This window comes from Ciconia boyciana, chromosome 2 (genome assembly GCF_034638445.1).
Source record: "Ciconia boyciana chromosome 2, ASM3463844v1, whole genome shotgun sequence".
Taxonomy (NCBI): domain Eukaryota; kingdom Metazoa; phylum Chordata; class Aves; order Ciconiiformes; family Ciconiidae; genus Ciconia; species Ciconia boyciana.
In genome coordinates this window covers 162,411,008-162,436,294 of record NC_132935.1, presented here as the reverse complement: position 1 = coordinate 162,436,294, position 25,287 = coordinate 162,411,008, and the positions used below count along the sequence as shown (strand labels likewise).

The window sequence follows — 25,287 nt, the reverse complement described above, 5'->3', positions numbered from 1 at the left end:
AGGAACACAAATATCAACAATTACTTTACAGAGTAAACAGTCCTCTCTTAACTATGTGTGTCACACTGCTGAACTGGGTTCCCTATACATGAAAAGCTCCTCAGAGTCCTATTATGGTATCTGAAAACTGGCTATAGGAAGCTTTGCAGGTTAAAATATGTTGTCATCCATTAAATTACTAATTGCTGCTCTATTGAGCTGCATTTCTTGAGGAGGCTCAATTTCATAGTGTCAGTCCTCTATGAATGGCTAAAGCAGCAATATTTCTGTTGCCAGCATCCTTGTCTGCTGCTGATGCTTCCTCTGACGGGCAGTGTCCCTTGGTAAAGTAGGGTCTCGTGTATGGCCAAGTATGTGCAGACTTGTATGTGGGGGGATCAGGACAAGCCTCCACCACTCTGAGTCTGCACCTAGAAATGTCCTGACCATCTAATTCCTGGAAAGTGACACGGAACCTGGACATCCATGAAATCCCATTAGTGTCTCAAACATGGCTTTCAAAGAGACAGAGGGACGCATGAGCCTGGTGGGGAGCAGAGAAGATACATAGGGTTGAAGCTTTCCATTGCACTACAGACTGAGCAAAGGGCAGTTTGCATTTGCACTGTCCCATCAGAGACAGGGAATACCCTGTACACTTCATAAAATAACTTAGATCAACTTTATCCTGCCACATCCTTCATCCTTGCTTGCTGGCTCTGCAGTGACAGTTGCAAGGGGGAAAGGCTCCAGAGCCAATTCTCATTTCTTCCTTCCCCACCTGCTTGGGAGAGGAAGCTTCCTGCTATCAAAGGCTTTGCACGTCTTCTTTGCCACAACAGCCGTGGCCAGGGATTCAGGCAACAAATGTTACAAGCCAGGGTCATGATCTAAGGAGTGAATGAAGCATCAGGAGAACCCATTTGAGCTGATCACCATCTGAAAGGCAGGTCCTGGGATCCTCTTTCTAAATTTGTTTGCACAGGATGGAAAAAATGATATTTCCGTGGGGAAGGAATAAAGTGAATCCGTGCTGATGACAGGTATTTGTCTTGTTTTGCCAACAGCAAGTCCTCTTTCCAAAGGAGCGGCATTTGCACTAATCCCCATTTGAGCCTGAAACAATTAGCCGATCTGTGCTTTTCAGAGGCAGAACACAGTGTGGAGCCTTTGTATTTATTTGTGTCAGCAAAAAAGTATGTGGGTCCGTGCACAAACACACTTGAGATGTCACCCAGATTATGTTCTATTTTCAATCTGGTTGCTGTTTTTCTGGTGCTACAGCTGGCCTGCAGCATGCAAGGGGACAACACTGGGTCCATCTTCCTCCGTGTGCTAATTACTGGTATGGTGTTGGCAGATCACCTCTTTTTAGGGCCCAGGTCAGAGCAGAGGTGAGCAAACTTTTGGTTTATGCTCTAAAGGAGCTGAGGTCTGTCATGGGCTCCCAACCCTCCATTTGCACTCACAAAGTTTTTATATTGCTGAATGGTTTTACTTTATAAATTATGAAAACAACTGAATCAATAAATATTAACATAATGTGTATTGCCTTGGCAACATGGCACTTGATACAAAAATTAAAAACAAATTATATAAACCACCCACAGTGGGGAGCTTTACAGCAGATAAACCTGCTGCCATGGCTGCCAGAAGAACGAATCATCTGGAATCAGAACAAAAGCAAACAGTCCAAAGTTAAACAACATAAAGCAAAGGCACCTTTCCCCAGACAGGTCTGTGCTGATCTTCAGGTGCTGTGTGCTGGAAATGAGACTGTTGCATCCCACGAGAGTAGCTTACCAGGGCTGCCATCAGTTGCTTGCAAAAACTCAGCTGATTCCCTAACACTCCTTTTGGGATCAGTCTATACAACCAGATTGTTTTGAAGAGTCTATTTCTCTTAGAGATTTTCTTCCACCTTATAAATTTGCCGGACAAGTCTGAAAACACATGATGATGATCCAAATCATTGTCCGAGCACATGCGTGTCTTGTCCCCATTGGATAATTTGCCAGGATATATTTAATCAGTTTTAATTAATGTTAACTCGTTGGATACTTGGTACAAGTGTGATTTCTGGGAAGTAGCTAGGTCCACGTTTCCTGGAGTTTAGTCTCTAGGAAAGTGTTGCTCAGTCTTGGTACCACACAGAGGGGTTAGTAAGTAAAGAATTGGTGTAAGTTTAGCATTTGACTCTAGCTTAGTGCAATAATTTGCTTAACAACTTGAGTATTCGTCAGATCAACTGAATTACACAGTCTGTTCTCATACACTGCATAGTTTCTAATGAATCTGAGTGCACAACCTTTCTGCATAAATGAACTTGAGATGTCACCTCAGATTGCGTTGCACTTTTAACATGAAACAATTGTTTCTGTTGTTTTAGTGCTATAACCAATATCATGCCATTAAGATTACTTGGTACTAAGTTGTATGCACATTGCATTAAAACAAACCCTTTTTATGGCTGAGAGCCTTACTTGTGCATACTGTGCCTTCCAGGTTAGCTACTCCCCCGAATATTACACTATTTCCAAAGATGCGCCTTAAAGACTGTTACTTTTTGACAGGGACGGAACTGTAACTCAATAATTATGGAGCAATCTCTGGCCTGTGAAGATCAGTGCTAAACTGCCAAGAAATTGTATGTAATACATTCTTATGCAGAGGGTACAGGCTTGGACATGTATAATTTAATTTATTAAAGTTAGAATATATTTTAGACCACATGCCCTCTGAAGCAGGAAACAAGTAATTTGATTTTAAATTAATTTGCTAGAAACACAGAACGACATTTGAAAGGACTGATACAAACCTGACAGTTCGAAAGTATTTATACGGAGAGCAATTTGCTTAACCAACTGCTTCCTTTGTGTCATCTGTTCTTTCAGATAGTTATATTTGGAATAAAGTGTTTTTCTGCTCCTGGTACCTCTTGAGGGACTTCCTGTGGTGATGTGGCTTTAGAACGGAGGCAGGTAGGCTGCGACTCCCTGAGGAAGGGAAGCTCATTTAATACATGAATAACGTCGAATGTCAGTCAAGCCAAGGAAAAAAAAAGGTGGACAAGTGAAAGATAAATAGGTTTAAACAATTACTGTTGAAATCCTGTTATGCTTGTAATTTTTTTCTCAGCATGGAAGTCCTTCTGTAAGCAATTCAGCACAACCCTTTGAAACTGGCTAGAGTTTTATTAATATTTTAGTAGCAGCATTAGTAATGGCATGAACGATGGTAGTGCTGTGATGAGCTATGGAGTTTTCAGAGAAATCCCTGTCTTAGGTGAATCAATAAAGCCACACTGATTTACACCAGCAGAGAACCTGGGCCTCCAGATGTAGGAACCAACCCTGCAAACATACTCTCCTCTGCCATTAGTCCTGGGAGTACTTCTAGAGAGCTCAGCAGCAATAATCATCACCCCAGGAAGAAGGAGCTGGATTTAATGGCACCACTCGCCTAGCAAGCACTGGGTCTAGTCAGACGTGTTTGCAGAAATAAAATTATTGCTGTGATTTCAGAGTCCATCCCTTTTTAGTGAAGTACTTAAGGATGTGCTCTCCTTTCAACCTGTGGTTAAGTCCTGTTGGCATCAGTGGGTGCGAAGTAGTCTTAAGAGTTTTGCTGAATAGGACCTGCTTACGTTTACGTGTTTACCTGCAGTTTTTCCACATCTACTTTTAGGTACCTTTTATCTCTTCCTGTGAACTTTGCATTTTTCTCCCCTTCAATGTGTATTTTGTCTCTTCTGGGTGTGTTTTTTTCCACACTGTTTCAAGCAGACTCTTAGCACAGCGTTGGGTATTGCACTCATGCCTTTCTCCAGCAGTAACACTGAGTATTGCCGCGACTTCAGAGTACACCCCTCGGTTATTCGACTGAACTGCGAGCACCTTTCTGTGCGCCTTGGGTCACTGGAGGAAACTTGTGTCTCAAAACCAGACTCAAAATGGAGATTGCAAGGGTATTTCCTCCTGCCCTAGCAACAATAGCTCAAAAAAAGTTGGCCTACTTATATTTCCGTTTTCTACAGACAGATATCTTGACATATCCAGTTGCTAAAGCTCAAAAGTTACAGCATAAGCTTGTGTTATCTTGTTCCTTGCCATTTTTCCTTAAGATGTCATCCTCTGACAAGTATAGTCCAGGCTATTTTCTCTTCTAGCTGGGGAGTTCTCCTTAAGAAATAAGCATGCTATCAAAGAAAAAGAAAATAAACCCATCTAGGATTATTTCCAGCAGGAAAAACAGCTGCAGCTGAGGGGGCAGCGATGCCAAAGCCCAGGCGTCCGGAGTCAGAACTCTGAGATTTGTGAAGAGTTAAGTGAGTTGCACGTGGATAAGCAGTTGAAGGCTCAGCCACCACCTCCAGTAGGGCAAAAAGAGGTAACAGAAACAACTTTCCTACCTGATACTGCATGCAATTCATTGCACCAGCTTCATAGTGCATGTCACCGATTTATGTGGGGTTTATGACTTGTAAAAATACATTTGCCAAGTGGTAGGAAAGCAATAGAACGTAGTAGGTATTACAGTCTTAGTAAAGAAGAGAGAGGATTTTGTTGTCATAAAAATAATTGGAAAGCTTGTAAAATGTGCATTATAAATTAAGATGGGATTCCAAGAGGCTTTGAAAAAACACAAAATCATCTATAATGGTACTGTCATTTTAGGAGCAAATATGTGTGTGTTTTCCTGCTGAAAAGTAGTTCTAAGAATGGCATCTGCTGACTTGGCAGATCTGTACCTTGAGTTCACTGGAGGGTATTTGCTATCTGTCACAGATTACCATTTCTTTTTCTGTTAGCACATAGACCCAAGGAAGGTGCAACAATTTAAGTAGTTGACATGAAGATACTAACTAGATAGTAAGCCTTGGTATCATTCAGCTGATGTTTGTCCAAGTGTAGCTCACTCATTGCTTCTCAATGTGCACCCATTGACATTTATTTTCAATTTGTAGGATTATGTTGTCCTTATAAACATGAATACCAAAAATACATGTTTTTGTACTGTACACTGAGTGACTCCAAGCTTTAAATTCCCTGTATCCTACTTGCTGACTTGTTGGGGTTTTTTCCCATTCATTTTTCCCATTCACATTTAGCATTTTATTGACATAACATTGCCTTTATTATTAAAGAGTGATGGATTCCTCTCTTTGAAATCAGAAACTGGAGGTTTGGGGTGATGTCCTGGGAGTCTGGGGAACTCCACAGCTCCTTGAGATTGGAACCAGTGGGGGTTTTGGGGGACTGAATTAATGAAAGGGAAAGGATGACATAGTATCAACATGCATCACACCTCTCCCAGTTCTGCTATAAAACTGCTGGCAAATTTGTGCCCAGCAGGAGCAATCTCATGGAGAAATCTTGTCAGGACAACAGGAAACAGCCATCACAGAGCCAGAGCTCATCTCCCCCAGACCTGCTGATTTATATTGTCATATGGGGTGGAATTTACTGAACTAAATGTAGACATCTGCATCTGAACTTCTCATCTGAGGCCCCTTTATAGTCAATGAGGATTTGGCGCCAATGTAGTTAGGTAAATGTGTCTCATCTCTGACTGAAATCAACATTTAAATTAGGTCAGATGAATCATCTTCTAAAAGTACCTGTTTCTCTCCATTGACTGTAAAGGGAGCCCAGGGTAACCAGATGAGTTGTACACTTAGGTGAGCTAAATTCCACTCACAGTAACCAGAAATCCTCTAGCCATTAAGTGTTTCTGTAAGGAGCAATCCTCCTTGCCAGAATACTTCTTGGCATATTGAACTTCATCTTCAGAAAGAAAAGATCCTGAACTTTAGAGGAAGGAGACTTGAATATTTGATATCTCAGTCTCAGGAAAAAATGTATATATATTTACCAAAGAAACCCAAAACTTTAAAATAATGAGGTAAAGCTTTATAACTAGGAGGAATTAGAAGACTGTTTCAGGAATTTTTCTCTCAGGGGATTAGGTATCCTTCCTGTTTAAATGTCTTTTTGAGATAAATAAACCCTGTGATCCTAACGTGGAGGCTGGAAAACTATGTCCTTTTTTAGTGCTGTAACGAAATGTCATGATAAAACAGGAACATTCTAGCCCTGATATATTCAGCAACATCGTGATAAAGAAATAATCCCCATTTCCTCCCTCAACTTTCAAAGGGTCCTGGGACACAAATGTCACCTTTCTATAGTAGAGTATAATTGATTCTATTTACAGCTGCTTAGAAAGAGGTGGAGGAATATGGCAATAATCCAGGGATGACTTGAAATCAAACGGAAGTTCACATGAGGCTATGAATACCAACATGAAAGAGCAAAGCCCAAAGGATGCTATTTTTGAAGGGCAGATCTTGCGTGGACATTGCATACTTACAGTCCTCCTATGCAGAAGTAATCTTTGTGCCGGCACACAAGGACATGCTAATCATCTTTCTGATGAATGTCCCAAGAACTTGCAACTAGCCAAATAAAGCCAGCAACTGCAAGGAAGTAACTTAACAGATTTGGTATGCCCAAGAGGCAGGGCTTTGAGTGATTCAGTCAATAACAGGAAGCATTGAATGTGTTCTGAATAAAACACTGTTGATGTCAGTAAAGGATACATTATATGATTAAAAATTCATCCTATATAAATCATCAGAAAGACCATAGAAATAAAATCATTGATGTCACAGGTGGATAAGACCTCAGAGAACAAACTGGTTGATTTCTCTGCCAAAACACTGCCCCATGAAATATTTTGTACAGCTTTGTGGAATCTGCCTTTAAATGTATCAGGCAACTTGGATTTCTTCATTTACCAAAGGGAACAATTCACTTCCTTTGAAAAAATCTCATGGCTGGGTATATTGCCTTAATAAGCAGCCCTTTTTTTTTTCTTTTTTCCCTTTCAAAGCACCATTTCATTTCTCTCTTTTACCAATTTTATCCATATTTCTCTTTTTATGAATTAATATCACTGAATTTAATAGGCTGTTGTTTGCTTCCTTTTGTCTTTGGCTTAACCCCTAAAGTCACATGCCATTGTTCTGTCATTTCATTATTTCTTGTCAATTACTATCACTGTGCCCTTTATCTGTCTTTTTTTACCTCTTTCTTTGCAACTCCCTCAGTTGTTCCTTTTTGGAGTTGTTTTGCCAAGAAGTAAGCACAATATTCCAAATACAACTTCCACAGAACTGTAAAGAAAGGAAACTATCTCATTATCTAGACATGATGCTTTCATGTAGGTTTTCTGCATTGTTAGATCCCATTGCAAAATCACGTCTAATTTTTTAATATTACTCCAGGTGACTTGGGGTTACAGGTTTACAGGATTTCCACTGGAATTTTCCCTGAACTCTCTCATTGGTACTGTTTTGAGTCAAGTCTCATTTTGCTATATTCTATCCATATTTCACTTCTCTCTTCATTTCTGCTTGCTTGGTTTCAATACTCTCTCCAATTTAATGTTATCGGCTAACATGAGGATTATATCAGTCCGTACCTCTTCCATATCTTTAGTGAAGATAATGCTGACTGTAATCCCTACAGATCTCCTCCTCTGAAGGCAAAGTTTGTGTTATATTTAGGTCCTTAGGATGTCTTTTCTCCAGGTAGCAATGGGTGAATCCAAACCAATTACAATTTATTTTAAAAGTAGACTTTTCTATAATAGAAATCCAGATATTTTCTTAAGGTTTATATATCATATGTCAATTTGATAGATTAAGGCTGTGATCTTCAGAGGTGAGGGAGAGAGGAAGGGAGATAAGAGAGTTAAGCCTTGAGCAAACATCAACTTTCAATGAGATTTCAGCATCTCACTGCTAAAGGCTTTTTGAAAAACCCATTCAGATCAATTTGCCACTATTACAGACACAAGCGGTGGGTGTGGAAGCCCTGTCAGGGCACTTAAAACAGCCACTTCACCCAGAAACACAGTAAAAACTACCCTCTGCAGCATGAATTTATGCAATAGTGGGAGGTCTCCCAAAGGGGCTTCTGACAGATCCCATTGTCTCTGCCTGGTACACCTCCTCCACTCACTTATTCCAAGAAAGAAAGAGGAGATGCTGTATTTGTCCTTTTTGCCTTCTTTTGACCTCTTTGCACCCTGTTTGTGCACTGTATCCTTAGCATACAGGAGAACCACCTCACTGCCTTTAGGGCTCTATCACATTTCACTCCAAGAAAGCACTCTCATTTTCTCCTCTGAGTCTTTATTAAATTTGCTTTCATCACAGGCTACAGCAAGTGTTTAGTGATCTGTGATTCCCATGATTATTCCCTTTTCCTCTTCTCTAAGCTCAGTATTGTGTTTACTTACTGCTGCTCTCCTGGGCTGTTTCCAGTTTTCCATGAGGGTTCACTATTGATTGCTAATGGTGTGTTAACGTGGTGTATCAGATCCCTTTATGCCCTACAATGTGCCTTGTCTGGATCTGCTGATTTGCATATGTTTTAGGCTCTCTAGATATTTCTCTACTTACATTTTTATTAATTCTAACAGGCTCTCCCCCCTCTTTTTATTGATCCCCTTGTTGGATTCTCTTAAAAAGAGTATTTTCTTAGGCAACTGAATTTTGATTAGTTACATCTTCCTCATCAATTGTTATTATGTCTCTAGCTCTTTTCTTTCCATTACTGAGTTCATGAAAACCTTCTTAATCCCTTTAACCTTTCTGGCAAAGAGTAACCTTTGCTTCTTTCCTACAAGCTTTCCTAATCTTTCCCTCCTCTCTCGTATGTATGGTTCCTTCTTTTTCCAGTCCCAGTTCGGACCCTTAAACCTTTGTCTAATGTTTTCTGAATCCATGTTCGCTGCATCTTCTTTGAAGGCTTTGCAGAAGAAATCCTGTCTGTTTTGTCTTGCATGTTCCCCACCTCCCTTTGATGCTGATGAATTCTAATATTTTCTGAAAACTCCTCCTGATAAATAACTCTTGAGAATTCTTGATTCTTTAAGATGTTTTCCTTGTAGTCTATTATAATTGCACCGAATTGGGTTCTGTGAATTTCCTAACCTGTCTCTGCTAAATCCAGCTCTCTCATTGACAATGCTATCGAGCTGACATTGTACTCACAGTTTTCTTTGATTTCTGTCTGTTGGTAAGAATTATATCCAACCAGGCTTCTTTTCTCATTGGAACCCCTATTTTCTACATTCTACAACTGTATATGATTTAGGACTATTTCAGTGATCTGTGTTTTGACATCTTTGTAACAGAACAGATAATGACTAAATGCATTCCCTAATGAACTGTATCAGAAAGTTCTGACTGTGCTAAAACTTGGTATGACATTTTTTCCACCATCATATACCGTTGGTAGTCTGTAGAAAATGGGCCCTGTACGACAGCTGCATTTTGAATATGGATTTTTTTAGAAGCTATATCCATGTCTTTGACCTGTGCTTTCTGTTCTGACTCTCTTTTTAAAAGGTCTCTTCTCAATTGTTTGCAGTCCTTTTGAGTAGAGCATTAAAAACCCTAGCCAAGACTATGACCTTCTGGATGCTGCAGCTAATTGCAAGCAAGTAGCTTCCATCCCCGCTTGCAAGCATTGCTGGAATGTTCAATCTTGCCCATTTTACCCCAGGTTCAGCATTTTTCTGAATTCAGCTATAAATTTTGCATTGACTGTGTATACTGGAAAACAGAGGGCCCATTTTCACATTAATAATAAATATATAAAGCTGTACCTATTCTCTAACTCCATCAACATCATCCTCGTGAAAATAATATTTTATGTGTACGTGCCATCTCTCATATAACTATCTCATAGGTTGTTTAAAAGCATGGGTAAGTATTCTTGTCCTCATTTTTTTAAATGGAGACAATAGTATTGCAAGATAAAGCACAAAAAAATTTCAGTAAGTACTCAGAGAACAGAATAAGACAGTTAACAAATAACCCACCCCTCCTGACTCCTCCTTATAGCTATTTTGCATTGACGTGACCCATAGAAGATACCAGCTTTGGTGTTGCCCACTTACGCCAGATAGTGCTCTAATATAATCAGAAACAAACTGGGAGCAGGGCTGGGCAAATATTAGATCTTTCACTTTAGTGGCCAAGCTGAGTAATCAAGTAAAATATCATTTTGGATTAACACAAAACAGAAACATTTTATTTTGACTAGTAAAATAAAATATGGAAAAAAAAATCCTGTTTTCTTCTAAAGAAAATGTTTTGATTCTGTTAAAAGAAAGTTTTGACCTGAAATGAAATTTCTATTTCATATTTGGGTGACTTATTTAATCATGTGTCATTTCTCTTTTAATAGCAAATTCAGCCTCTAAAACAATTTTTAAAAATAATATATTCCCCAGAAATTTTTACCCAGATCTACTTGAGAGTTCCTGCTCTAAATAGGTAAGACAACCAATGCTTCAGGGAGCAGGAATATTCTTGTCCCCATTTTGCAGAGGAAGATTTGAGAAACACTAAATTTAAACAACATGCCTAAGATGGTGGTGTCAAATATTTCAGGCAAGCAATAGAGCCTCTGAAAGGCTTTCAAAAGCCAAAAGTGTCCCTCCTCCTACATCACCTTGAGATCAGAAATGTGTGACCAAAAGGTGGGGGGCCACATCAAGTGGTGGGAACAAGTTAGGCCTGGGATGAGGCAGGTGGAAGAGCCCTCTCACACATGTGTGCCTATAGCATCGTGTGACCAGACCCTGGTGACAGAGGGACTTCTGCTCATCTCGGAGGAGAAGCAGGGAGCAGAGCATGGTCCTGACTGACAAGGTGCAGATTTCACCCATCAGCTGTGGGTGAAGAGCGTCAGGAATGAGGCCCCAGAAACAGGAACCCAACACAGGTCATCAGATTCATCCTTCAGCATTTCTGGAGCTAGGTCCCACTTTTGGTGTCCCCCGTCTGAAGGTATGAACCTTCAGGTTGTACAAGCCTTAAAATCATGAGTGGTTCCGTCATTCCAAGCTTCTACGTACCATTAATATTCAATGGCTGTTCACTGCCTTTCTACGGTTTACTTCTCTTTTGTTTTAAAAAGTAAGTTTTACGTGTTAACTTTTTGTTGTTGTTCTTGTTGATGGGTCAACTGTTAGCTCAGTGCAGTGTAGGCAGAGCTGTCACTCAAGGAGTGGGCACCATGTGAAGTGCATGGTGATGTCTCTGTTGTGGTGGCTTTAGCTGGGATATTGGTTAGTGGAATAAAAACTCAGCTACTTCCTTCAGGGCGATTGATCAATTTGTTTTCCTCGTCTTTGCTCTTGTTGACAACAAGCTTGATGAAATCAGTCTTTCTGAAGGCAGCACAGTGGATTTGACAAATCCTGCAGAACTGCTGGAGCAGATCCCTGAGTTTGCTGAGGAGCTGATGGAGCCTGAAGATTGCTTCCCCGAAGGTAAGGGCCTGCATATTTCACTGCAATTGAGACAAGAAACCTCCTCTTCTCTTAGTGGACATCTCTCCACCTTCACACCACGTTGCTCTGGCTGCTTGCAGTAGTATTTCACTGGATGCACTTCATTCCTTAGATACCATAATGCTCCAAACACACACTCAAAATCACTTGTTATCATTAGTCTTTGGATTTCCAAGGTGAGATAAGCCAAAAGCATGCTCTAAAAGGCTATGCAGCTTCTGAAGTGCTAGGCTTTTTTTCATCATAATTTGTGCAACAAAGGGTTTTTCTTTTAAACTGTTGATTTTTCTACATTGGCCAATGAAGATTTTTACTTTCCAATATGTGTGCATGATCAAGTTTGGTAGAGAACTGACTGGATCAGGATGTTTCTGTTGCTTAAATGTGTATAGGCAGTTAACAGAAACTGTCTGGAGAGTTCATGAGTCGTAGCGACTCTTTTGCATTTATTTTAAAGGGTGTTATGATTAGCATGTCCAGTAACTTTCATCTGGCCAGGGATGTGCTATGTAGAGGGTATTTTACTTAATTATTTTAGATACCAGCATATCACGTTTACATAACTCTTTTAAAACCAAAATATGCCGTCATTTTATTATTTTTTTAACACCAGCCTGCTCCAAAACACAGGTTTAAAACCCAGCTACATCAGAAGATCTATTTTAAAGTAAATCTATAAGGTAAATAACATCCTAAGTTGTTTCTTCTTGGAGTGAGTTCTATTCCAAACATTATCTCAGTCAGATTCTTCATTTTCCTTTAAATCTAGGTTAGGAAAAATAGGGTTAGCTGAATGTTAGTATATTCCCTTGAAAATTCAAGGATTATTATAAATAAAAACAGAGCTGCTCAGATGGGATCAGACAGAGATGATTTGCTGGGTATATGAATGCCCCTGAAGTCAGCAAAAATGTGCATCTCTGTATCTGTGAGAAAGATGATTGAATGAGGTAAGGGATCACTGCAGGGCTTACAAATGTCCCTAGGATCTAAACATTTTTTTGGCAGCTCTACTTAAAAGCAGTAGCCAAAAATTAATGCAGTTGATGGAAGAAAGCATGGTGTAACTGTTCTGGACCATACAATAGCATTTAGAAATTAGATCTGGTGTTTTCATTCTTTCACAATATATTTCTTAATGAGGCTAGTGAGAAGCAATCTATGTTGTGCACTGCAAAGTGAGAAATTATATTATAATTGGTTAAACAAGCCAGTGCTGTAAGACTGGTGCTAGTCAGATGCCAGTTTACACATTCTGAAACTGTGGTTGGCCATGATCGCCTTCCAGTTTTTAAAAGAAATAAGGCAAACATCACACAACCCATCACTTCATTCAGTGCACAGCCCTGATTCATTCCCAGAGCGGTAGCGCTCTGTAATTTGCTCTGTCTTAAAATGACCAGAACTGCCTGAAACTCCATTGTGCAGGACCACATCAGTACCAACCCAATTTGTCAGATCTTCTCCACTGCTGTCAATGGGACACGGCGTACCAAGCAGTGTTCTTCTAGATGGGTCACTGGAAGCATTAAGCCAGTTTTGAAGCCTATTTGTCATCCTGGCAGCAAAGAAATGTAGGAATGAAGGCGTTGAAGGGGCTGAACCCCGAGCTTACCCTGGGTTACATCCACCCTGCTGGCTCCTGCTCCCTTCCCCCTGAGCATCCCTGCTCCTGCCTTTTGCCTTTTATTCCTCATGTCTCCTAGTTCCTCACCAGTCCCTGTTCAAGTCAGGGTGTTTTCCTCTTCGCCCAGGGTACAGCCAGCTGAGCCTTGAGCTCTCAATGGGAATTGAAGGAGAACCTGCTCCCAGCCCTTGGCCTGGTGCAGGGTATCCGTGGGCACTGGCGATGCCGTTGCAGGTGATGTCCTCCCTAACATGTCTGCTCTGCTTTCCTGCACAGCAGATATCCATACAGATTTTTCAGAGGCTACTGTGTAGGCCAAATATGATCACATTCCTCATGGATTTGGCAAAAATGCATAAACCTGACGTGAATGTTCGCTCATAAAATTTCAAGTCAAAGTGCCATAAACTTAAAGTCCAAATGATTCTTACTGCAATGACATTAACATTTGTTTTTATTTATGCAGGGAAACAAAGTGTTTTCCTATCATCTTCTTCTATTAAATGCCTTCCAATATTTTTACCCAAACTTACCATTGCAATTAAACCTCATGCAGTTATCATTTCTGTGTAGTTAAAAAACAAGCAAGCCAACAAACAACAGTCTAGTTAGCTAAGATATGACAAGTTTATAAAGTACTAAAATGGAAGTATCGAAGGGCATGCACTGGGCAAGTTTATCTAGTGTTGTCTTTGCTGGCTTGTAATAAAGAGATACAACAATATTTTCTATATTTGGAAGAATGACCAGCTAATATTTGTGAAAGACGGAGATGAGGTGACATGAAGAGGAAGAGCCAGAGGGGAAGGGTTAAGTTCTTACCTTGTTAGCTCACCAGCCATCTAAATTCAAACTATGACATTTCTAAATACATCCAGCATAGGTTATGTCCTGAACAAATATGTTCCGGATTCAGCCCCCTTTTTCAGATAACAAAGGCAATGAAGATAATGCATGTTCTTGAAATAGTTGCTGAAAGTTTGCTGAGGTCACAGTTTTCCGGGAGTTGGGTGACCCAGATAAGCCATAGGTCATTTTTCTTGGGGAGACTTGTTAATTTGTTATCATCTCAAAATAGCTTTGATTAGGGTCAACGGGGAATATTCTTGGGTCAGGAAATGTGAAGCCAAGGTAGGGTCACAGCTCTGTCAGCTAGCAAGTATTGCTGGGAAAAACCTGATAGAAATGGAGAGATCATTCTTGTTGCCAGTTGATGGGAAAGCAACATCTAGGCAACGCCAGCTATTTGGGTATTTTTTCCTCCAGATGCCTTGCAACACTCCAGTCCTGTTACCTCCATTGGTATGCATTCTCTGCATCAAAAATTGTTATCTGTTTGCACATTCTCTTCTGTGTCTCACAGAAGGTCATCCAAAGAGAGCCCCCTGGCCCCAGCACGCTTCTCTCTTCCAGACCCTAATAGGAGAAAGTTTTCACCAAGTCCTCAAACGTAATTCCCCGGACACAGCCCACTGGCAAAGGTTTGAAACGAGTATCATCAGATGGTCGTGCGAGAATGAGCTACCTTGCTCAACGCGCGGCTGATCGCAACTCGTGACACTGAGGACACCCACAACCAGTTTTTCATGTGACCATGTAGGAGCAATTATCACAGCTGGAAATGCCATGTGCTACAGTGAAGTTACTCTGATTAATGGTGGGATCTGTGTCACGCCCTCCCCAACTGCAGTTAGCGGTCATTTAGAAATAAAAAAGCAAAGAAGAGCTCAAACAGACCGTTAAACTGAACAAATCTCAGCTAAGCTACTGGGACTGCCACCAGATGATGTTTAAAAGCTAAGTAAAACCAAACCAAGCCCAACAAAACATGTTAACTGTCATCCTAGGGAAAAATCACAGAACAAAAACAAGTTTCAAGGTATCTTTTTCCTCTAGTCGTAATATCTGAGATACAGCGTTTTTTTCCATCAGGAAGGGCATGCTAGTATTTTGTTGTATACAGTTTTCAGATGTCATAAAACTTTTACAGTTGTATTGCATGTACAGAATTAAATTAATTCAGGTTGGACAGGACCTCTAGATTTCAACTTATCCACCCCCTCACTCAAAGCGGGGCTGACATCAGTGGTGGACCAGGCTGCCCACTGGCTTTGCTTCAAGGCGTCACATCGTTATTTGTAGTGACCTCCGAGACAATATGTTTTGAGAAGAGTAGCAGCAGATAAACAAGAAATGTACCCTTGTAAAGCCCTTGGAAGAGTAAAAACACCTGGCAGACTGTGGCTTTGTCAGATGCTCTCTTGGCAGCACCCAGTTGTAATACGTGAGAAAAGACTCAAATGTCCATGTGCGTCTCAGGTACCCAAATGCTGGAGACAGTGATGGCAAATCCATGTTAGCCCTAGAGCTAAAAATCCAGCCATGCATGCCAGTGGGTTAGGGGGGGCCAGAAGACCAGAAGATGAGAAATGGGTTAAATAAGGAGGGTCTGCAGAGATCATGTTCCCTCCACGCATGGGGAGACAGCTGGAGGCTTACGAAGGGATGGTACAACCAGACTCGCTTTCTTGCTTGAGCATACCCAGCTAGCCAGACTGGTCATTAGAAACCCAGGTTGGCAGGTATATATATATTTTAAAACCATGTTATGAATACCTGCCTGCTTGAGTTTATGCTGAGGAAGTTGTATTTTCTTTGTGTCAAACCAAGCAATGCAGTAACCAGCGTTCAAAGCTAAGCAAAATATTGTTTTGTTCTAAAAATTAACGTCCCAGTAATTGGGAACTCCTGTGTCAAAATAGCTATAAGATTACTACAGTTTGAACACAAGGTACACAAGACTTACTGGACCACAGTATAGAAGAAATTAATTAGTCTTCCTGGTTTATTGAAGAGAATCAACAGCCAAATCCATCCAAAACATATCTGATAATTTTATGTAAATTTAAATGTATATATTGGTGTGAACAAGCAGTGGATTTGTAAAGTCTTTACTCATAAGCCTGAAATCAATAGGCTTGGCTGTCATGCATGCAGGAGGAACTTCTTGCAGTATAGCTCCCCCACAAAGAAATTTTTTTCCCAATGTACCAAGGTAATGCCATCAAGTCTAACAGCTCCAAGATTTTAATGGACCAGGCTAGGAAACGTGAACGTGGAACCAAACGAATATTTACACAAAATGCATTGTATATTAAATTCTTCCTGCCCTTTTTTTTTTTTTTTTTGGTAACTTTTTTACCATTGTGGCAGATGCTTAGGTAAGAGCTTTCTCTGTCACACCTGCAGTGGAGACTGTGGTTTAGGACGTTTTAATCTGCAGTTTGCGATTGTGCCATAAGAAACCTCAGTGACTGAAGGGAACAATTCCTTTGTTATGAAAAACAAACAAAAAAGTAATAATATGGTATACCAATGCATTTGGAAAGGTTTCTTGGTAAATAGGTCTCTGTTTCGAGAGAAATGGTATGTAATGTTCAAATATGAATTGAAAACAGACATTGTCCTTGGACAAGTTGACCACTAATGCAGCTCAGTACAGCTTCACTGGTTTACCAGCAAATAACTCGACCTTTTGTCTGCTTGACTTTTTCTGCTGTTCCGTGTTTCTGTTGAGCAGTAACCTACTACCCAAAAGGCCACGATGGAAGTGAGTCACTTTGCTTTTAGAAAAGATATAGCCCAACATGAGTTGGGGTGGAAAAACTAGGTCCTGATTAAATCACAAGGTGGTCAGCTTCTTCTGCACAACCCATTCCCCACTAGCATTCATTCCAGGGGGATAGCACAACTCTATTAGACAAGGCAGTATGAGAAATGCTGTTATAAGAAATGCCAAAAGGTTGATTCCTGCCTTGACACTTGCTGTGCTAAAAGGTGTTAATGAATAGTCTTCTTCACGTGGATAAAGTAGCTTTCAAAACCTGAAGCTGGGCTATGCTGACCACCTGCCTTGTTGTAGAAGCCAGCTGGAGTTATGATTGCTCATACCCTCACCAGGTCATGCCTTAGACACACTGGAATGTTTTTGATATTTTGATTTCACAGAAATGGGAAAAAAAAAACCCTACTAGAATGCTGACCAAGGTCAGGTAAACTTTTTTGTTGGGTTATATGAAGCTTCTAATTCAGCATTTAAGCTTGGGTCAAGGTCACCAGAACAGTAGGCTACCAGCATTACGAGAGTCCAGAAAAGCGCAGGCATTAAATAACAGTCAGTGAGGGAAATCAGAAAATTTGAAATGGAAATAGAACTTTACTAATTCATTAAAAAGCCTATTTGTGGTCAGTTTTCTTTTTCTCTTTCAGTTTTCTTTTTTTTTCTCTTTGATTTATGAATAGTTAAAAATAGGATTTCATCTGAATTGCAGCAAGCATGATTATTCATGGAAGTGCTACTTGACATTAGTAATTGTATCAGAATCTGGCCTAAACATTTCTGAATTGGGCCCGGTCAAAAGCATGGGATTTAATAGCACAGTGATTTTGGGCTGACTCATCTGAGAAGCTATTTTGGATTTTTCAAGGTATTACTGTCAGTAACTAGGACTTTTTTTCAGATCGGAATTGCATGAAAGCCATCAAAGAGCGTAAAAAAAAAAATAGTGGTCCTAGCTGGCTTTCTGTCTTTAAAAATACCTCTCTGTATCTGTAGAGTATCAGATGGAAGCTGACTGAATCAGCAATAGCCTGTTTTTACCATTTTGTAAGTATTTTCCATCACAAATGAAGTGACTTTGGAACTCATGGTGCCCTGCTCGTTAGTATTTAATTTGAAGGTGATCCCCTAATTTTAGCTGTGCCTGGGCTCAGGTAATCATGTAGTCTCCCTGTGTAGTGGAAAGCCAGGGGCAGACTCCTCCAGGGAATGATTCATCCAACTGTTTTACAGTGGGGGAAACCACTTCCTGGAAGGTCCTAACCTTTTCCAATGGTACTTTCAAAGCATTTCTACTCTCTAAGAGCATGACAGAGCATCTCATGCCTGTTACTAGCTGAGCCTAGGCATTCGTCTAAGACATTAAAAAGCCAAGTATCCATCTAGGAAGTAACTTAGGAGAAAAGAGGGGAAAGTTTCTGGACAAATGTTTTAAGTCAGAAAAAAGCTGATTTTTTTCCAAATTGAAACTGTTTATGGGAACAAGGTAGGCTTGTGGAAAGTTTATTCTGCTAGAAGCAATGGTTACTTCCAGTACAAAGGGAGATTTCTGCTTGACATGAGAAATCCACAATTACATAGTGAACAACCTGGTCATTAGGCTGTTCACTTGACAAATGAGGGATCTGAGCCCAAGTCTTTGGTCTTCCTGATCCAAAGCTGAGTTGACAGTGGGGTGGCCAGTGTACCTGCATAACAGCACAGAGTGTGGACCAGACACCTGAAAGATGGTGATGACCATACAGGTTGTGGGGTGAGAAGTAGTGTAAGAGTTTTCTGGCAGCACTGCTAAGAGATGCAATGAACAGCCCCCTCTGTCATGACATGCTGGTGGGATTATACTACACGGGCATCTTTAAGCAGAGCTGCCCTATGAATTTGTTAGCTCAGGGATCCTGGTACCGTGCAGTATTGCATGCCTGAAGTCTGTTCCATGTACCTACTTCCTAAAATATACCCAAATCACACACATTACTACCTATCGGTGTACTGGTTTTAGCAAAAAGTAGTGACTAATATGATATCCTTTTATCCCTTGACATGATTGATTGGTGTTTAGGATTGAAGTGCTTAGAAGGATAAAACTTGCCTTTGCTGGAGTTTTACCAGCAAAACCTGACCTACAAAGAGGCAGAGAGCTGGTTCTTCACATTTCTATCTTCTCCTAGCATTATGTCTTTCTCAAATAGTTTGATTAATTTAGTGTATTTCAACGGAGTCCAGAATTTCTCTGAATTCCAGAATGCAGTGATAAACTGGGAACTTGTGTGGGTCTGTGTGACGCAGGCATTTAGACAGCAGGTAGTTACTTGCATCGCTGTCCCATTACCTTTGCATAAATGGTTTACTGTCCTGTTAGTCCCGTACCAAAACCTCATACAGCCAAGAGCCTACACCTAACCAAAATCTCAGAAATGTGAGGGAAAGGGGACCTCTGGGAGTGGTTCACGTATGAAACATCCTACAGTTCTGCTGCTCCATAGCAGGGATCTAGGATAATAAAAACTTACAGAAAATGCCAGGAGGACCACAGCAGACTTAGCAGCTCTCTTCCTCCTGGCAGAACCTGCTGCCAGCACAGCCCCACTTCCAGCTGCTTGGGAATCCTGGCATCCCAGGAGTTGCACTTGATCTCCTTGCATATCACATGCAGTTCAAGCGCCTCAGTTATGCCACCTTGAATTAGCAGCATCTGCTTTCTGTGTAACCTTGGCACTCACCCTCTTTCCTTCCCAAGCTTCCTTGCCTAAATATTATTTCTACTTGCAATAACATTGCATTACATCACCATAGTGAGCTGTCCTCCCTTCTCACTTCTGAGCAGTTGTTGTATGCTCCAAGACATGTTAGTGACCTTGGCCACCTTTCAGCTATGGAAGCAGTTGGTCTGTGTTTTTTTTTCTCATGATGGGACTGAAAAAGCTCCATAGCTAAGTCTCTTTCTATACAACACATGGATTAAATGTAGGGTAAAAACCTTGCTTTTTGAAAACAAAGTAGTTTCTGAGGGTCATTCTCATCAGCAAATGTTGTGAAATTTGAGTCAAATTATCTGACATAACGCTGAATGGCCAGCCTGGAAAAAGACAAGTCGTGGCTACCAGGGTGTCCTCTCACACAATTTTAAGTTCATACCCAGCACATAGTGTTTTTTAAAATGGGAGAGAGGGATCTGTCCATTACCAATGACAATATCTTTTTGCTATAACAAATGAATGTTGCTAAGGAAACTAAAAATGGCTGTGGTTTTGCCTATCAGAAATCCTTGTGTGATCCCCATTACGACTACAGCATTTAACTATCACACAGTATTTGTCACTAAGGTCAGAAAGTGCTATGAAGCATCAGTGGGGAACCTGCTGTGGACTGGATATCTAAATTTCTGCTGACATCAAAGGGGATTTAACCACCTAAATATATTTCCAAAGTTGTTCTAATGCCTTGTTTAAGCTCATGGGAGTCCAAGAGATCAAAATCTGCTCCTGCTTTTGCTGCCTGAGTCTCTTTAGCATGTTGGTCCCATCTGCACTGTAGCACCTCCTTCCCTCATCTCCCTTTCATCAGATTGCCACTTTTAATCAGTAATTCTAGTGGTATCATAGTACCAAGAAAATATCCTTCCTCCATTCAAAAGGATGTGGAAACTATTGGTAATACCCTACTAGAGTCATTAGTCCTGATCAGGGGTGCTGCCTGAGCTCAGCTAATGCAATGTGATTGAGCTAGGGCACTGGTGACTCATGGCCCATATATTCTGTGTCATAAAAATCATTGGGAGAAATCACTGGGGCACATTTTAAGTGATTTTGAATGTTTTTTAATAGAGGAGTGAGAGGGGGAAACAGAAGACAGAGCAGAAGAGGTTGGTGAGAAAAACAAGGGAGGAAAGACTCCATGCAGCAGCTTATTGCTAGAACAAATCTTGTTTAGCAGCTCCTTATTGCAGCTTTAAGAATTAAATGGGCTTTTTTAACAATTGCTTTGTTTTCATTTTGCTCCTTTTCAGTTTGTGTGCGATTCTTCCCATGCTGTTCAGTGGACATCACAAAATTTCCAGGCAAAATTTGGTGGAGGCTGCGGAAAACCTGCTACAGAATTGTCGAACACAACTGGTTTGAAACTTTCATCATATTCATGATCCTGCTGAGCAGTGGAGCCCTGGTAAATGTAACACGATTTCCTAGCTGGTTGGAAGTGGACATGGGTCTCAGAGAAGGTGTTCTCCAGTTAGCTGTCTCTAAGATCTTATGAGCCCTTACTGCTCACTTCTCAAAGCAAAGCATGTTTGGGGCTAAAACAGGTCTTCTGCTTTTCTGATTTCACCTGCCTTTACCATATGGGGGGAACTTTCTTCTGTTATAAGATAAAATTATGATGTGCACACGTTTTGAAAAGCAAATCCTTAAGGAAGTTTGTGTGAGAAAGTATCCCAGAGTTACTACTTCAGCATCCCATAACTGCTCCATGGTAGTTCCCATCTGGAGGCTTGTATTTTGCTCCAGGGAAGGCTTTTTATCTTTTCTTTCTTTTTTAGTGCATTTTATAACCAGCAAAGCAAAATCATAAAAGGCACAGGGGGCACTGAATCAGTGCTACACATGGAGCTAGTGTATTCATGTTTTGAATACACCTTAGCTTAAACCACTGTACCTTTCCTGCACAGATAGTTCCTGCTTGCATCCAAATGAATCACAGAATCACAGAATCACAGAATCGTATAGGTTGGAAAAGACCTTTAAGATCATCAAGTCCAACCGTAAACCTAACACTGCCAAGACCACCACTACCCCATGTCCGTAAGCACCTCATCCAAATGTCTTTTAAATACCTCCAGGGATGGTGACTCAACCACTTCCCTGGGCAGCCTGTTCCAATGCTTGAATGTGTATGTATGGAGGCTGGTCATTGCCCATGACTCTGAAAAGGGATCCTCTCCTCCTGAGATCCCACTGTGTACTGGGATTATCGTCTCTGTATTATCAACCCTGCGCTCTTCATAGAGATGGCAGCATATATTTATGTTGCTCATGTACATGTCAGGAATGTCACTGAAGTTGGTGGGCTTTCTCTCAGGTTTTTATCTGGGCATAGACCAAAGGGGTGTATCAAGAGTTCTCCAGGCTTTGGTCAGGTGGTCACTGATCTTCTCCTCCATGATAGCGTGAGAAATACACCTACTAAATTTGCAGGCAATGCCATGTTTGGACAGGTTACCAGTGTTTTTCTGGAGGTCAGGATTAACTGCAGCCAAACAGATGAATCTGCCTTAAATAGTAAGAGGAACATCATCTTAGAAAGGTGCCTGCTTCGCCTCATCAGGAATAATCACGGGCAGAAAGGCATGATGCAGGATGACTGGTAAGGTAGCAGATTTACTAAAAAGACCTGGAGAGAGAACAGGCAACAAACAGGATAAACTACATCACAGCACCGCACAAAAGCCGAACACCCCACTGGGTTGTATAAATAAGCATGTTCTTCCACTCCAGTTGGCATCAAGGAGGCCTCAGCTGGAGCACTGGCTCCAGCTCTGGGCATTGCACTTTGGCAAAGACATGGGCTAATTGAAGAAACTCCAGAGGAGAGCAACACAAATTATCAGTGGCCTAAAAAAAGAGGAAAACATAGAGGTACTGGGTTTATGTAGTTTAAAGAAAGTCTCTGCAGGGAGACAAGAAGGTAGAAATACATAAATGTTGATGCAAAAAGGAAAGGAATGGACTGTTCTCCAGGTCCACCAGGGATGGGCTGAAATTTCACCCAGGGGATTTTATTTTATCATGAAAAGTAAGCAGCTGAAAAACTTGGGTAAATAGTAGGCTGCTGAAAATTGTCATAGCTTTGCTGAAATCAATGGAGTCTGACAGTTTTTGCACCAGCTTGAGAATCAGCATGTTAATTTTTTAACACATTTTAAAGGGGGCATGTCGCTTGCTATAATACACTTTAGATGAATACACTTCCTTACATATGTAATTAAGAGTGCCTTACATACTGAACACTGCAATATAAATCTCATTTAATTTTCATTGCATGCATTCATTTACTTTTTGCGATTTTCAATTTAGCCAGTGCAATTCTGTATAAGGGCAAATTATACTGCATTTTCTCACATATCAGCACTGTGCTTCAGTAATTGGACTGGAGATGTTGGAGGCAACACACAACTTTTTTCTTCTGTTATTCTAGGGTGAGCTCTTCCGAAAACTGAGCTTATCTGGGTACTTCCCTGGGACGTGCTAAGTTCTTAACGGAGTTTAAAAGCCAGTATATATTTGTGTGTGGTAGTTAAACCATCAGAATATATCTATAGCTTACTGCGAAAGGTCCAAACCCCCTTCTTTTTGGTACTACATTTTTAGCAAAAAGGTTGAAAAAACCCTGCATTTAAGCCATAAGCACCCAAACTGGGAGCCTATGTTTTAATAGTAATTGTGGATAACACTGCAGGTATCCTGTTTAACTCTTTTTTAATGCACAAAGCAAAGCAGAAGAAATAACCCTTAATGATGTTTTATATCGCAAAGATTTCACACGTTGTCACCATGAAAAAATGCAAAACACCAGAGTTTTGTCATTTGGGTAATATCCATAGCTCGTGCAGAAGTACAGTGCACCTGAGGCATTCAGGTAGCATATTTTTCATCCCTTATTAAGCTGCTTCCTGACTCACAGTGTGCTTTTAGTACACAAAACACAATGTACTTTTTGACAAGTTAGTAGAAAATAGAGAGAGCAAAGGAGGGAGAGGAAGAAATAACTTTAAATAGTTTGTTGTTATTTTTGCAGTAATTGCAAAGTACAGCAAGTCATCTGACAAAGTGAGTGAGCCCCTTCAAGAAGTGATAAACCCCAGTCTCTCTGTGTATTGTTTTCTGTGGCTTTCTCCAACAGCTCTTTCACACCCTTGAAATATCATTTTTGAAGGCAAGATAGGAGACTGAGTTGCAGTGAAAACGTCACCCCAAAGTGTGGAGACAAATGGACAAGCTTTGGCACAGGCTGCCAAAGCTTTCTTGTCGGTTTAATTACTGTTCCCTGGCAGGCAGAAGAGCAGTGTGACTGCTTGAGTGACAACACACTTCTTCTATCTCCAGGCACTGGGTGTTTGCTAACTTTTTGAAGTTCCTCAGAAAGTAGCCACAGATCTTGAAATATGTAAATGCAGATAATTAAGATGATTAGCACAGACCCTCTCAAATAACGTTGCTTCTTGCTGCCAAGCGCTCTGGGTCACACGATGGGACAAGAGTAATATATCAAAGCATGGGTTATCCAGGTTACAGGGACATGGAGCAGCTTGTGTAGTGACGGTTGCTGGAGTAGCTGGGGAAGCAGACCGTAACCACTGGTCGACTTAGAAGCCCCAAAACGGGCGGTATATATGCAACCCTGACATTAGGATCCTGCATTTTATTTAATGCATTATAAAGTGAAAGCTAAATTATGAGACAACTTCATTTTTTTTATTTTAGTAAGCATATTGTTTTATATCTTAAATATTTTAAATGGGTTATTAAGTTGCTTGTATTTGATACAGACACTGAAAGTCCTTTGATGATGCCCTGCATAAGATTGGTTAGAGAGACAGATGAGATGGGTAGATAGATACCTTGACCTTTAAAACATAATTGTTCCGTTAAGTGAATAATAATGAGCATTTCTTGAGGCAGATAGCTGTAGCTACCTGAAATGTGGTGGCTGAACAGAAGCCAGGGAACTCCGGTACTCTATAACACAGGCAAGTTAATAACCCAATTTGTCATCATTAGCAATAAGATGTATTTGACTAAATGTAAGGGTCAGGTTCTGCCTCCTAAAGACAGGTGTCTTATGCCCTGGGACATCTGAGGTGCCCCGATAGCAGTGGCACAGCCAACAGGAGCTGAGGCAGGATGCCCTCGGGCAGCTTGGGGCGGCACCCTGCTCACAGGTTCATGTTTTCAGAGTTAGGGTGCTTAAGCTCCTCTTACACTCAAAGGATGTCTAGTCAGTAGTCAGTAGAGGCTGGAGAGAGCTAGCTAAGCATGTGTCCATTATAAGGGAAAGCTGAACAGATCTCTATTAGGTTAGGGCCAGTCCTATTTGTGCCTGAGCATTCTTTCTGATGGTAACATTAAAATATATCAGAAATCACAGACAGAACATGGTATCCCATCAAATAATACTACAGACTTGCAGTGCAGCACTGATGCTTTCCAACACAGCTTAGGAGAAGTTTTTAATCAATCTTTTGTACTTCCAGGCTTTTGAAGATATTTACCTTGAAGATCGAAAAAACATAAAAACCATGCTGGAATATGCTGACAAAATATTCACTTACATCTTTGTCTTGGAAATGCTCCTGAAATGGGTGGCTTATGGCTTCAAGAAGTATTTCACCAATGCCTGGTGCTGGCTTGACTTCCTTATTGTAGATGTAAGTATCATTTTGGAACGACGATGCTTCTTGTGTTGGCTTTTATAATGCATAAGAATGGGCTGTTAAGTCTGGCAGCTTTGTGTTTGCAAAATGACAGCTGTCACTCTGATTCTGAGTAGCGACCTTAGGCAAAGCTCAAAGGAGGTCTTGATATGTAACCATGCATCCCCAGAAATCAGCATGCCAGAGCAGACCACTTTGTGTCATTACGTAGAGGTGTCACCCTGCTAATTTGAATCACATTCCCCTCTCATCCCCAGGAAC

The 25,287-nt window shown here is 40.8% G+C and overlaps 1 protein-coding gene across 1 annotated transcript in view; it reads left to right on the top strand.

The window, feature by feature from the left end:
* Positions 1–25,287, top strand: part of SCN5A (sodium voltage-gated channel alpha subunit 5) — a 218,687-nt gene that overhangs the window by 157,896 nt on the left and 35,504 nt on the right. Inside the window, exons 18-21 of the mRNA XM_072851539.1 lie at positions 4,222–4,368; positions 11,214–11,334; positions 20,608–20,762; positions 24,847–25,020. Coding sequence (XP_072707640.1) covers positions 4,222–4,368; positions 11,214–11,334; positions 20,608–20,762; positions 24,847–25,020 — 597 coding nt within the window. The remainder of the gene's footprint in view (positions 1–4,221; positions 4,369–11,213; positions 11,335–20,607; positions 20,763–24,846; positions 25,021–25,287) is intronic.